The 12,562-nt window shown below is 34.9% G+C and overlaps 1 protein-coding gene across 1 annotated transcript; it reads left to right on the forward strand.

Moving 5' to 3' along the window:
- Positions 1-289: 289 nt before the first annotated feature.
- LOC141693288 (ankyrin repeat-containing protein ITN1-like) lies at positions 290-1,626 on the forward strand. Its single transcript, XM_074498334.1, has 2 exons — positions 290-615; positions 950-1,626. Exons 1-2 carry the CDS (start codon positions 538-540, stop codon positions 1,562-1,564), a joined length of 693 nt encoding a protein of 230 aa, XP_074354435.1. The 5' UTR covers positions 290-537; the 3' UTR covers positions 1,565-1,626.
- Positions 1,627-12,562: the final 10,936 nt, after the last annotated feature.

The following is a 12,562-nucleotide window of genomic DNA, read 5'->3' on the forward strand; positions in this document are numbered from 1 at the left end:
GTAAGTTTCTTCTCCATATACTTAATACTAGTAAGTATTAAGTATATTTTCCCTATGGCATACGCAACATATATAGTTATCACCAACAAATCAATTTTCTTTTACAGTACTACCTGGACCAGGAATAGGACCAGGTGATAAAAAGTGTAAAGCACTTGAAATAGTCCAGATAATCTGGGCACAGATTGTTGAACAGAAGGATGATGAGATAGGGAATATAATCAGAGGCCCTTCAGAAATAGTAGAAGTCAGAGAAGGTAATGGCCCTGATGCTAAGTATGAACATAAACACATACACAGGTCTCGACTTTTGTTTGTTGCTGCTGCATTCGGAACACTAAGCTGATAACCGAGCTTATACAATCCTGTCCTGAGCTGGTATGGAAGATTGATGACAATGAACAAACAATTTTTCATGTTGCTGTTTCACATCGTCAAGAGAGTGTCTACAATCTGTTATATGAGATAGGTTCAATTACGGACCTCGTAACTTCTTTCACGGACAAAAATGACAACAATATACTACACTTAGCTGCCATGTTGCCAGAACAAACTCGACTTTGTATTGTGTCAGGGGTAGCTCTTCAAATGCAACGGGAACTACTTTGGTACAAGGTAACTTTCTTGGTCCTAAACAGAAAAGTTCTTAAGAAATAATCCATGTAATTTTAGGAAATCAGTATTTAATATTTACTGCTGTCTCATTTTTTTTTCCTTTTCTCTTGTTATTTGTACATGTTATTTCAATGTAATTATGTTTTTTGTACCGGGAGGGGAATTGAAGACGGAGATCACAGGGGGCAAGACCCTGGTGGTCGATTTTACCTTTTACCATTATTGATTATGCTTATTTGAATTGAATCCTTTCTTCCCTAGACGATGATCTTGAATCATACATGCTATGATTTTCCTACAATTTGTAACAAGTTACAAATGATTTTCCAAATAGGAAGTAGAATCTATGGTGCAGCCGTCTTTAAGAGAAATGAAGAACAAACAAGGGAAAACTCCTCGAGATTTATTCACCGAGGAGCATGCAAAGTTAATGGATAAGGGGGAAAGGTGGATGAAGGAAACAGCATCTCAGTGCATGGTTGTTGCTGCGCTTATAACCACCATTATGTTTGCAGCAGCCTTTACTTTTCCAGGCGGTAACAATCAGGAAAGCGGGCATCCAATATTTAAGAATGAAAGTGCCTTTCTTGTGTTTGTAATAACAGATGCCATATCATTGTTCAGTTCTTCAGCTTCCATACTCATGTTCTTGGCCATTCTCACAGCGCGTTACGCAGAAAGAGATTTCTTGGCGTCTTTACCTATAAAATTGATGATTGGCCTCCTAGCACTTTTCATCTCAATCACAGCAATGATGATTGCTTTCAGTGCCAGCTTCTTCTTAGTTTATACAAAAGGAATGAAATGGGTACCTTATCTAATCACCGGGTTGGCTGCATCACCTGTTGTTTTATTTGTTGGACTTCAATTTGGTCTATTTTATGATGTGGTTCGTACAACATTCAGTTCTAGGTTTCTGTTTAAGCCCAGGAGGCATATGCTTTATTAGAAAAAAAGCCAATGTATCTTCGTTGTTTTTTTACATGTTAACTGTAATCAGAAATCGGAAATCGGACGAAGGGTGTGTTTGATATTGTTATTGCATACAACAGGTTTTCACTGAAAATCAGTTAAAAAATAGTTTGGTAAAATTTAAAAGCTGTTTTTCGGAAAAGTGTTTTTGGCCTAAAAGCCGCTGTTAAGAGAAAACAAGTCCCCCTATACTTTTAGAAAAAACACTGCTTTTCAGTTGTTGCGGTAAACAGATGCTGATTTCACCATCAAACTTTACCAAAAACATCATTATTTTTAATTTTTTGCATCAATACATATACATATCAAAAAAATTACCAAACAGTCATTTAATTTTTATAACAACACTTTTTTCAGCAACACTTTTTCTAACAACACAGTAATTTTTAACAGCAATCCCAAACAGAGTCTAAATCGGTTGAACTACCGATTTATGATTTATCAGAATATTAAATTAGAATAAAATTGGCTATATTTTAATATATATATTTTTAAATTTATATAAGTAAAACATATATTATATATGTATCTGTATCACACAGATTTTAATTGTAAATGGGCCTGAATCATGGACCTTAAACCAAGTCCATGTGGTAATTTGTACTACAACCTAAAGTATATTGTACTACAACTCTATAATATAATATATAGTTTTGCGTAGAGTGTTAGTGGAGTAAAACTTTGTTATATGCGCTTTATTTATTAAAAAAGTATACAACTGCATAGATTCACATCCTCTTCTCCTTCTATCTAGAGCCGGTAATTTCGTACACGACACAAAAATAACGGATTTGGTTTGACATTTTTGGTACACGAACACGAAAGTATACGGATGAACTTAATGTCGGTTTTGGGTTTACACGACACGAAATGAACGTACACGAAATGAATAAATATTTATATAAATTTATCAAAATTATATGAATACATATATATTATAATAATATTTTACATATAATATTTACAGAATATAGATATAAAATAGATTCAAATTTAAATTTCATAAGATTTGACTGCACTTGAGTCTTTATGACTTATTGACTTAAAACTCGATTAGTAAAAACTTAATATTTAAATATATATTTTATTTATCTTTATTTTTATTATTAATTTTAAATTACACGAAACACGACACGAAACGTACACGAAATAAAGATACACGAACACGAAATGAAACGAATCCTTAACGGTTCGGGTTTGGGTTAGACATTCATGACACGAAACACGAAAGTACACGACACGAAAGTACACGAAACGAACGAATTGTCAGCTCTACTTCTATCTCACCCTTTTACGGCTTCCCTTTCTGTACACCGTCGTATGGTTCTTCGTTTTAAGCTTTTTCATTCTTTATCATTCAAGGGACCCGTTTTACACTTCCCGTTTCACTCTTTCCTTTTTAAGTATCATAATACTGAGATTGAAATCCGGTTTTGACCCGGTAATTTTTCCGATTTGGCACGAAATTTGACATGATTCCCCCAATACATTTTTTGAACAAATTCACTCTAATTATATCGGCAACCCTGATCTGGCCGATATTTCGGCCGATTTATCGGCGATACGACCGATTTCTGTAACACTGCTTGTAATGTTCATGCTCTACCCATATGTATGTACTTTGTTGATTTAAATAATAAATAAAATTTTCTTTGAACTGTGCCGGTAACAAAGTTCTGCATGTTTTTAGTAGTTTCCAGTAGGGCAGAACAAAAAAACCGAAATGAAACCGAAACCGAACCGAAACTGATAAAAATCGATTAAAATTGAACCGATTAGAACCGAACCGAATTAAAACCGAGATTCTGAAAAACCGAACCGTTACTAATAGTCGGTTCCGGTTTTGGAGTTAAACCGAACCGAAAAAACCGAAACCGAACCGATTATTATAATATATTAATAAATAAAATATATTATGTAATATATATACACATCATCAAAATATAAATATAATTTTAAAATATAAATTTAGGAGGTGCACTTAGGTTGTAAACTACATAAATTGTCGGTTTACAGAGGCCGTTATCAATTTTTAAGATCATTGAAATGTTTTAGGCTTGCATCTGCAGGATGTTACTCCCTCTGTTCATTAATCCCTCTGTTCAGCAAGTCTTGAGAGTCTCTCTACTACAATTAGTCTATCAATGTATCCTTAAGCTATATCTGCAAGACATGTTTGTAAAAACTTATATGACGTGGTTGGCTTTTTTAATTAAGCGAACTTTTTTTATTTAAGTTATAATTATTTTTCTTTTGTCGGTTTTAAAACCGAAACCGAATAATTATAACCGAACCGGGACATTTGAAAACGAAACCGGTGATTCAGTTGCTGTTGCGGTTTTCGAGTTTTAAAACCGAAAAATTCGGTTTCGATTTTATACAAAAACCGAACTGAACCGAACTGCGCTCTCCCCTAGTTTCCAGGTTACACCGAGCCACTGGTCTTTCAAAATTAAATTAAAACAATGTCGGGATTCGGGTTTGTGTTTTTAGCTAAGATCTATTTTGGGTGAAATTTTGTTTAATTTTTTTTAAATAAATCCGCTCCGCATACTAACAAGACAAATTGTACTTAAATTTTAAGTGATTTTTTTTTTTGCTAAATTTTTTTAAGTAAAATTAACTACATTTACTTTTTCTCCTCCATTAAACTAAGTATTAGTTGATCTCATTACCTCTCGATTATACTTTTTATTAACAAACTAACTCTATAACATGTACAATGCGCGGACCTGCTTTATATTGCGTGAATTAAATTTTTATTTTTCAATTATAATTGTTAATGCTATATTTTTGTTGCCGTCTGATGGATAAATGATGTAGTTATTTGTGTATATGAGCATGAGTTTTTGTGTTGTGATTGCAATGTTATTGCGAGTATTGGTTTTAACAGCAATTATTAAGAGTACATATATGGTGTTTCTCGGTAGATTGATGACATATTTGTTTGTGTATATGACTTAATTTTAGGGCGTGGTGATATGTGGGTTTAACACGTTCTTGGAAATTTGACATTTAGCTGAAACAATAGAGATCGAAAGTTGTATTTCTGGTTGTCCACTGCTAATGGCGATCCATGAGGGTTGTTGTAGAAATATTTGTGATATTTCTTGTTATCCACTGCTAAGGGTGATCGGGTTGTTTTAAAAGTGTTCATAGTTGTTTGAGATACTGCAGAATATAGTAGTTTGTAGGCTTATAATTTTATTTTTGATTGTTATTTGAATATTTATTCTGGACCTTAGTAACTTTTTACATCCCTCATATATGTATATCATTGCCCGGTGGATTGAAGACGTATTTGTTTGTGTATGTGAGTTATTTTTGGGGCGTGGTGATATGTGGGTTGAACGTGTTCTTGGAAATTTGTCATTAAGCTAAAACAATAGAGTTCGAAAGTTGTATGTTGTGTTGTCTACTGCTAATGGCGATCCATTGGGTTGATGTAGAAATGTTTGTGATTTTTCTTGTTGTCCACTACTAAGGGTGACCGGGTTTCTTTAAAAATGTTTGTGGTTGTTTGAGATACAGCATAATATAGTAGTTTGTATGCTTATAATTTTATTTTTGATTGTTATTTTAATATTTATTCTTGACCTTAATAACTTTTCACATTCCTCATTCAATATTAACAAATACATAGTCCTGAACATTAATTTCATTTGATACAACAACCAACATGATCATATGTTTAATACATAGGCTCCTTTTAATTTCATTTGATACAAAAATATTACTAAGATTATATGTTTCATTTGATACAACAACCAACATGATCATATGTTTAATGAAGTCTATCAGAAAAAATTATATGTATGTTTGTGTTCATTTTTACCGTACATTTGAAAGAAAATATTACTTGAGAAATATAATGGTATATAACTCACTTGGGACGATAGAAAAAATAATAACAAGATATCTTGGAGGTCCATTACTTATACATAACACAATATTTAGCTAGTGAGCATTCTCTAAATATGTATAAAATATTAATATATTCATAATTATTTTATTTGTTTGTATGTTAAAAATGTGTCGTGTATTTGCTATGTTAAAATTGTGATCGATAAGTCATACAACACTTACAAGTATGTTTTGTACTTATATAAATGAAAGTTCCTTAATCTTTGTCTGTAATTGAATTTATTTGTACCATAAAAATACAATTGTTAAAGTATGACAATAATATATACGTATATATAAATAAAATTTATCTAAATAGAGACATAAATAGAAGTTCAATGCAGATATGTATGCTCGATACATAATTTTTTTATATTGACATCTAACTCATTTTCTATTAATTACCAAATTAATAATATAAATAAGAGAGTTATAAATGTTAATATTAAGAATTTTAATTTCACTCAAACATCAAAAATTACTTAATTTGAATTAGATTTATGGTTGATATGTTTCTTACGTATAATTATTGGATGATATATTATTATTATTATTATCATTATTATTGACAAAATATATGTATATATAGATCTATTCCTCAAACATAAATCTAAATTAAAATAAGTATATTTTTGATATTTCACCGAGATTTAAAAATATAAATATTAATGATACGTTAATTGAGAGAATAAGTGTGAAATTAATATTATTAAATTATACACGGATGTTAGTCCCTTAACAATATAGCAAGAATTACAGAAGGGGGGTTGAATGAAATTCTTGAACCTTTTTCTTGAAATAAAAATGTTCAACTCGATTATGGATATATTTGTTTTGATTAGCACAATGCGGAATGTAAACTTGAATGAATCAAAACATAAGTAATTAAAAACAAGAGTCTTCAAAAACTTTCTGGTGAATTTAAACAATTCCACCAGAGATATATTTAATATATCGAGAGGACTCTATGTGCAGAAATGCTCACAGCTGCTTACACAAAATAGAACTGCTAAGAACACAGGAAATGGTAAAGATAGTGCTTACAAAGATTTCTCTGTTGTTGTTTCTTAGCTATCTCAGTTATTTTTCTATTTGCTACTCTCTTGGTTTATATATTACCAAGATTACAAAGTCAAAAGAACTGAATAAATATAAAATCTAACAGTCTTGATCTTTGCTGCTTTTCGTCCTCTATTACCCATTTAATGAGCTTCCACAGTGTACTTGTATCCAACTCAACGGCTGGTGTCAGCTTTCACTGTTCAACTGATGTTTGAATCTTGATATGATCATCTGTCGACTTTCAGATCATCCGTCGATGACTTAATTGATCATCCGTCGACTGCTATGTTAAACATCCGTTGATAGTCATTTGATCATCCGTCGAGGCTTTGTTAAGCATCCGTTGGTAGCTATTTTGATCATCCGTCGAAGGTTTGTTAATCATCCGTTGGTAGCTATTTTGTCACTTGACTTCATTTCACTTATACAGAATTACAAGACATTGCTTATGTACAGTTAATCAACCTATTCTGCATATCTAGTTAAAGTCAACATGACTTATATGCTACTCCAGATTCTATATAAAGGTGCATACAATACTGTGCTACAAACTTATTATTACATAAGCTACTCACTCGATGGATAATAAGTTAATCATCCGTCGGGACTATAATGAGTTATCTGTCGGGACTATAATTCTTATCCGTCGAGTGCTACATTATTTCACTAAGTAAAATCTACTTAGATATTTTGTTTAGGTAATCATCAAGTACTCAACATATTCACAACAATCTCCCCCAATTTATGTCTACTGGAATTATAGCCATAAATTAAGAGATACTTGATGATAACAAAACATCCTAAACATATATTTTTAAAGATAAGTAGATAGAACTGAAAGTGCTTCAATTTAAACAAAAATGTACAAGGTTTGGCTCACAGTCAGTTCAAGATGCTCCTCTAGTCTGAGCAGATTTTTCTAGTTTCTTGAAGGTCTGGATCTTCTTCCAAGCTTTCTGTTATTTTCTTCAATTTGATTCTGGAGCTGTCTGTGGAATTCTAATTCACCAGATTCTGAGAGATCTAACATTTCTTGCATTTCTAAGAGAGTCTCATTGCTAGAGATACTCAATTGGTCTTCTAACCTGAAGAATCTTCTCACACCCTTGTCATCCATGAATTCCATCAGCCAGTAGGGCCTTAGATGCACTCTTCTCCCTGTGTATGGGATGATAAGAGTTTTGGGTAGTGCATCCTTGGCTCTAACACTCCTTAGCTCTTCAATCTTCTTCAATACTAATCTTCTTGCAGTTACATTGAACCCAAAGTTTTTCTTGAAGGATGAATAGACTTTGATCAACACAGCTTGACTTTCTTGAAGTATCCTGTGAAGAGGCCACTAAATCTCCCTTCCCCCTTTGTACTTGAACACCAACCTTTCAGGTAGGTTTCTGTATGCATCAATTGCCCTTACCTCATCCAGCTCCTCCAGATAAAGGTTTAGATCTGAGAATTCTTTGATGTCACACAAGTACAAGTAGTCTCCCCTGTTGACCTTGGGTTGAGCTTTGACTACTGACTTGGATTTGAGAGGTGACAGCTTCACTTTCTTGACTGCCCTTGATTTTGTCCTTCTTGGCTTAGTAAGAATTGGCAAGTTGAAGTCAGGAATTGGTAATTTATCCCACTCTATTGGCTCATCCTTTGGCACAATAGGCTCTCCATGTATGTTCCTGAAGGGGTCCACCACCCTTATGTCTTCAAATACCACAGAGGGCTCTGATGCTTGAGTTTCAGCTTGAGTGGATTCCCTTGGAAATTGATCTTCCAATTCCTTGTCAACAACATCCAACTTTCTTTTTATTCTTTTAGCCAGTTCTTTCTTTCTTGGGGATTTCTTCTGTTTTTCAATCTTCTTCTCTGATTCAGTAGCTTGAGATGGTTGAGAGGGAATTTGTTGAGAAGAATTCACAGCCTGTAGCTTGGCCAAAAAAGCAAACTGTTCTTTCTTTTGTTTAGACTTCTTTGCATCTAGAGCAGCTTGCCTCTTTTCCTGCTTCAATCTGGATTTTTCTTCTTCCTTTGCATGAACAAATTGTGGATGTCCAGCTACCACACAAATTTCCTTCCCATTTCTGAATATCTTTGCAATTCTCTTTCTTGAGGCTGAATCAGCTGGATCTTTGTAGAGGAGAATAGATCTTGACAGAAGCTTCTTTTCATCAGGCTTGGGTGTCTCATACACAGAATCCATAGGGTTCTTCAAAGATAACTTTGGATAGTTTTCCCTTGGTTTAAGAATTATCTCAGCCTTTGTAGTCTTGATGCAGGAAGATTGTCCTTTCTCCAGATAGTTCATGCTCATCTCATTCACATTGATTGGCTTGACATGAGAGTGATGGATGGCTGACTGATCTGGTTCCTTAACTAATTAAAACTTTTTCTGTATTTCCTCATCAATCTTTTTCCAGTTGATCAGAGTCAACTCTCCTTTATCAGCATCTTTCAAATTTGCTGCTGCTGCATTTATAAGATCTATACCATCTGCAACTGGTGGCTTGGAGATAGTAATTGAAGGTACAATTACTTTGCTGATTTGAACTAGAAGTTTCTCCCCCTCAGTTGGTCCTTTCTCCCCCTTACTTGATTCTCTCTCCCCCTTTTTGTTATCATCAAGTGGAGGAGTTAGGCCTTGTGCTTTAGCCAGTTGCATAAGAAGATTTGTCTGAGTCTGTTGATTTTGAAGAAGTAGAGCCACTGAATTCTCAATAACCTGAACTTTGTTCTCCAGCTTGGCTATCTTCTTGTCAGAATCTGATTCTCTCCTTAATCTTAGTAATAGATCATGCATGGTACCATATGGCATTATTGAATCCAGCTTTTCAGAGTTATATGTCTTTAAGTCAGCTATATCCTTTTTCAATTCATCCACACTGAGATTCTGTCTTGAGTGTTGGATCTTCATTAAATATAAGGAGTCTAGGTGAGCTTGAAGAACAACCTTGGTACCAGCATCTGAAGCTTCCTGAAGGGCCTGCTGAATAGCTATTACTTGTTTTACCAAAGACACCTCAAATTGCCCTGGTGAAAATTCCTTTGCCCATGCCCATTTAGGTAAACTGAAAGCAGAACTTGGGCCTTCAGCTCCCCCTAAGTTCATGCTTCCATCCAAAGAACCAGAGTCATCATCATCAGAATTTACTCCAAATTCTTCATATGGCTCTCCAGCTTGAGAAGGCATTCTGTTCACAGCAGCTTTATCTCTTTGAAGAGATTCTGTGGTGTGCACTAAATTCAAAGTCTGCTCTGCCTCCACATTGCCCTGAGCAGCCAACAGTTGATAGGCTGAAACAGGGTGAGTAAAAGTGTCAGCATCCAAGGAAATGTTATCAATTACAGCTTTGTAATGTTGCTGAAATTGTCTTTCCTTTTCAGCATCATCCACAATCATTGACTCACTAGCAATGGCTGGTTCCATCCTTATTTCTCCAGTACCTGCCTTTCTCTCATATTCTCTCTTTTGTTGCATCAGGGTCTCACCCTGGCTCCCCACCCTCACACCCTCACCTTCACCTACTAAGGTGGGACTCCTCTCACTCACTTTTGCCAATCCTGAATGAATGGATTGCTGAGATTCACTCTTTTCCTCTCCTTTTGCCTGGGAGCAACCCAACCTCTCACTCAATGCACTCTCCTCTCTCAGTCCTAAGAGTGATTGTATTACCACAAAATCTTCTGCACTTGAAATTATTGAAGTTTGAAGTTGTGCAGAGACACTCGACGGATAAGTGATTTCTGACGGGTGAGTGGTAAAGCTATCCGACGGATAACTGCTGTTAAGCTTATCCGTCGGGATACAATCACTACTCGACGGATGAGCAATATCCATCGAGAGAGTAGAAATGAATGAGGTGGGAAGAGAAACTATTGTTGACTCTGTGTTGATTGAAGTTATTTGAGGCACAGATGTCACAATAGAATCAGAAAGAATTGGCAAGTGAGCCAACAAATCATCTAAAAGATGATGCTCACTTGCACTAGATTTTGGCTTCCCCAACAGAGTTAAAGAAGGGGAATCAGGAATTGAAGTGTTTATCATGTCCACTTCCAGTGAGTTAGTTGGTGAGTATTGTGTTTCTGTGGCTTCTATTATGAGAGATTTTGGCTGTGACTCCATATTTATTGGAGCCACATCAATCTGAATTCGAGAAGGTGCAGGGACCGTGTCTTTAGCACCAGTTTGCACTAAGTGTGTGCCCTGTGCATCCCCAGTTGTTTTGGATTTCTTCTTTCTAGTGTAAGTTTAGTGTGAGCTTGTGTCCCTAACCCTCTTGGCTTGTGCTCTTGGATGAGAGCTTTGTTCAATAGCCACATCCTTTTGGGAGGATGCAGCTAGAAGTGAGCTTTTGTCCTTTTTAAGCACTACAGTTTGTTGGGAAACTGCAGTGTGGCTAGGCTGGGATTCACTCAACTCTCCAACCTTATCCTTGGGGTTTCTTTGATGTTCACCCCTTCCCTCACCTATCTTACCCTCCTTCACACTCCCCTCTTTGGCTTTGGTAGATTTTTCAACTGGTACCTTTTGAGAGATACCAGAGGGGGTTTTCTTTGATTTGGATTTAGAAATTGCAGTTGTTTTGGCAGCTTTGGTAGGCGACTGTTTGGTCATTGTCACAGTTTCCATAGCTAAGCCTGAAGTCAAAGAAATAGAAGAGATTAGAATAGTTGAGGGTCTGGATGAACTTACTTCACTTACCTGAGGTGTCAGCATTATAGGAAAATAGAACATTGGCACATCCTTGTGATGGTTGGCTCTGTTCAAGTCTGCAATGATTCTTCTCTCTTGAACCCAACAAGCTAATTTATTGTTTGGGTTCTCAAGTTCAATCTCTTGACAAAGATGGTTAGCCAAAAGCATAAAAAATCTAGCATAGTAAATATTCTTTCCTCTTTTGGCTAAGTCACCTAGTTTAAAACCTAACTCATACACAACAAGGTCACTGAAATTGTAATATTTGTCTGTAACTAGCATGTATAGCATGTTAAGCATGGAAATGTTCACAGAATCAAAATTACTGATTTTTACAGAAAAGACTTTAGTTACAACATCATACAAGTAACTCCATTCCTTCCTAAGACCTAGTCTTCTAATTTTACTTAGTTTTGAAGTAAGAAGTGCATAATGAATGGAATTGAGCATATTGACAATATCAGTGTCAGTGTGTGGTGCAGTTACATTATCATCAGGAATCTTGAAACATGCTTTTATTACATCACTATTGATACAGAAATCATTACCTTTGATGGTTAGAGTGACGGTTTTGTCAGTAGAGTTGTAGATTGCTGTTGTCCACATCTCCTCAACAACTTCACAATAAATTGTGGGTGATTCCAGCATGGCAAAACTTAACTTACAGTTGTGCACGAAGTCCATCATCTTATGATAGTCTTCAGATTGCTGAATCCCCTTATTGACCAAGGCAGTGAAGTTGTTCTTCTCATAGATGAACCCAGTCTGTGACATGATCTTAACTACGGGTGCCATTATTAGAGAAGAAAAGCTTGAAGAGAAAGAGGATTTTTGCTTGAGAGAGAATGAAGTAACACAGTTGAATTTGAGAATGATAAAAGAAAATGATTAGAATGAAATAAGCTTTTATACTTTACTCAAAATCAACTAATAAAAATAATAAAGAGAAGTAAATTACCCAATAGAAATTGTCTAAAATAGCCATTTTAAAATAAACTGTAAAAATTCTACCCATTATCCGTCGTGTAATGCTTACAAACTGTAAGTATACTCGATGGATAATGTTCAGAGAATTAACGGTTAAGATTTAGACACTTCGACGGATGAGGATAAGTTGATATCCGTCGAGCTTTAAAATACTCCAGAAAGGTAATTGATTTTTATTTACAATTTGTATATCGACGGATGACTCAACTCGATGGATAATGGTCATCCGTCGAGATGCAAATTTTGACTTAGCCAAAATTTTCATCCAAGACTAAAAATCAGTTAAATTTCTGGCTACTTTTCAACTTGCAAAATAATTCAGATAAATTCAAG

This window comes from Apium graveolens, chromosome 10 (genome assembly GCF_009905375.1).
Source record: "Apium graveolens cultivar Ventura chromosome 10, ASM990537v1, whole genome shotgun sequence".
Taxonomy (NCBI): domain Eukaryota; kingdom Viridiplantae; phylum Streptophyta; class Magnoliopsida; order Apiales; family Apiaceae; genus Apium; species Apium graveolens.

Excerpts from the sequence above, each read along its gene's own strand:
- LOC141693288 (XM_074498334.1), top strand. The coding sequence starts at position 538 with ATGTTGCCAGAACAAACTCGACTTTGTATTGTGTCAGGGGTAGCTCTT. Across the intron at positions 616-949 it reads GGGAACTACTTTGGTACAAG|GAAGTAGAATCTATGGTGCA; the intron begins GTAACTTTCTTG and ends TTTTCCAAATAG.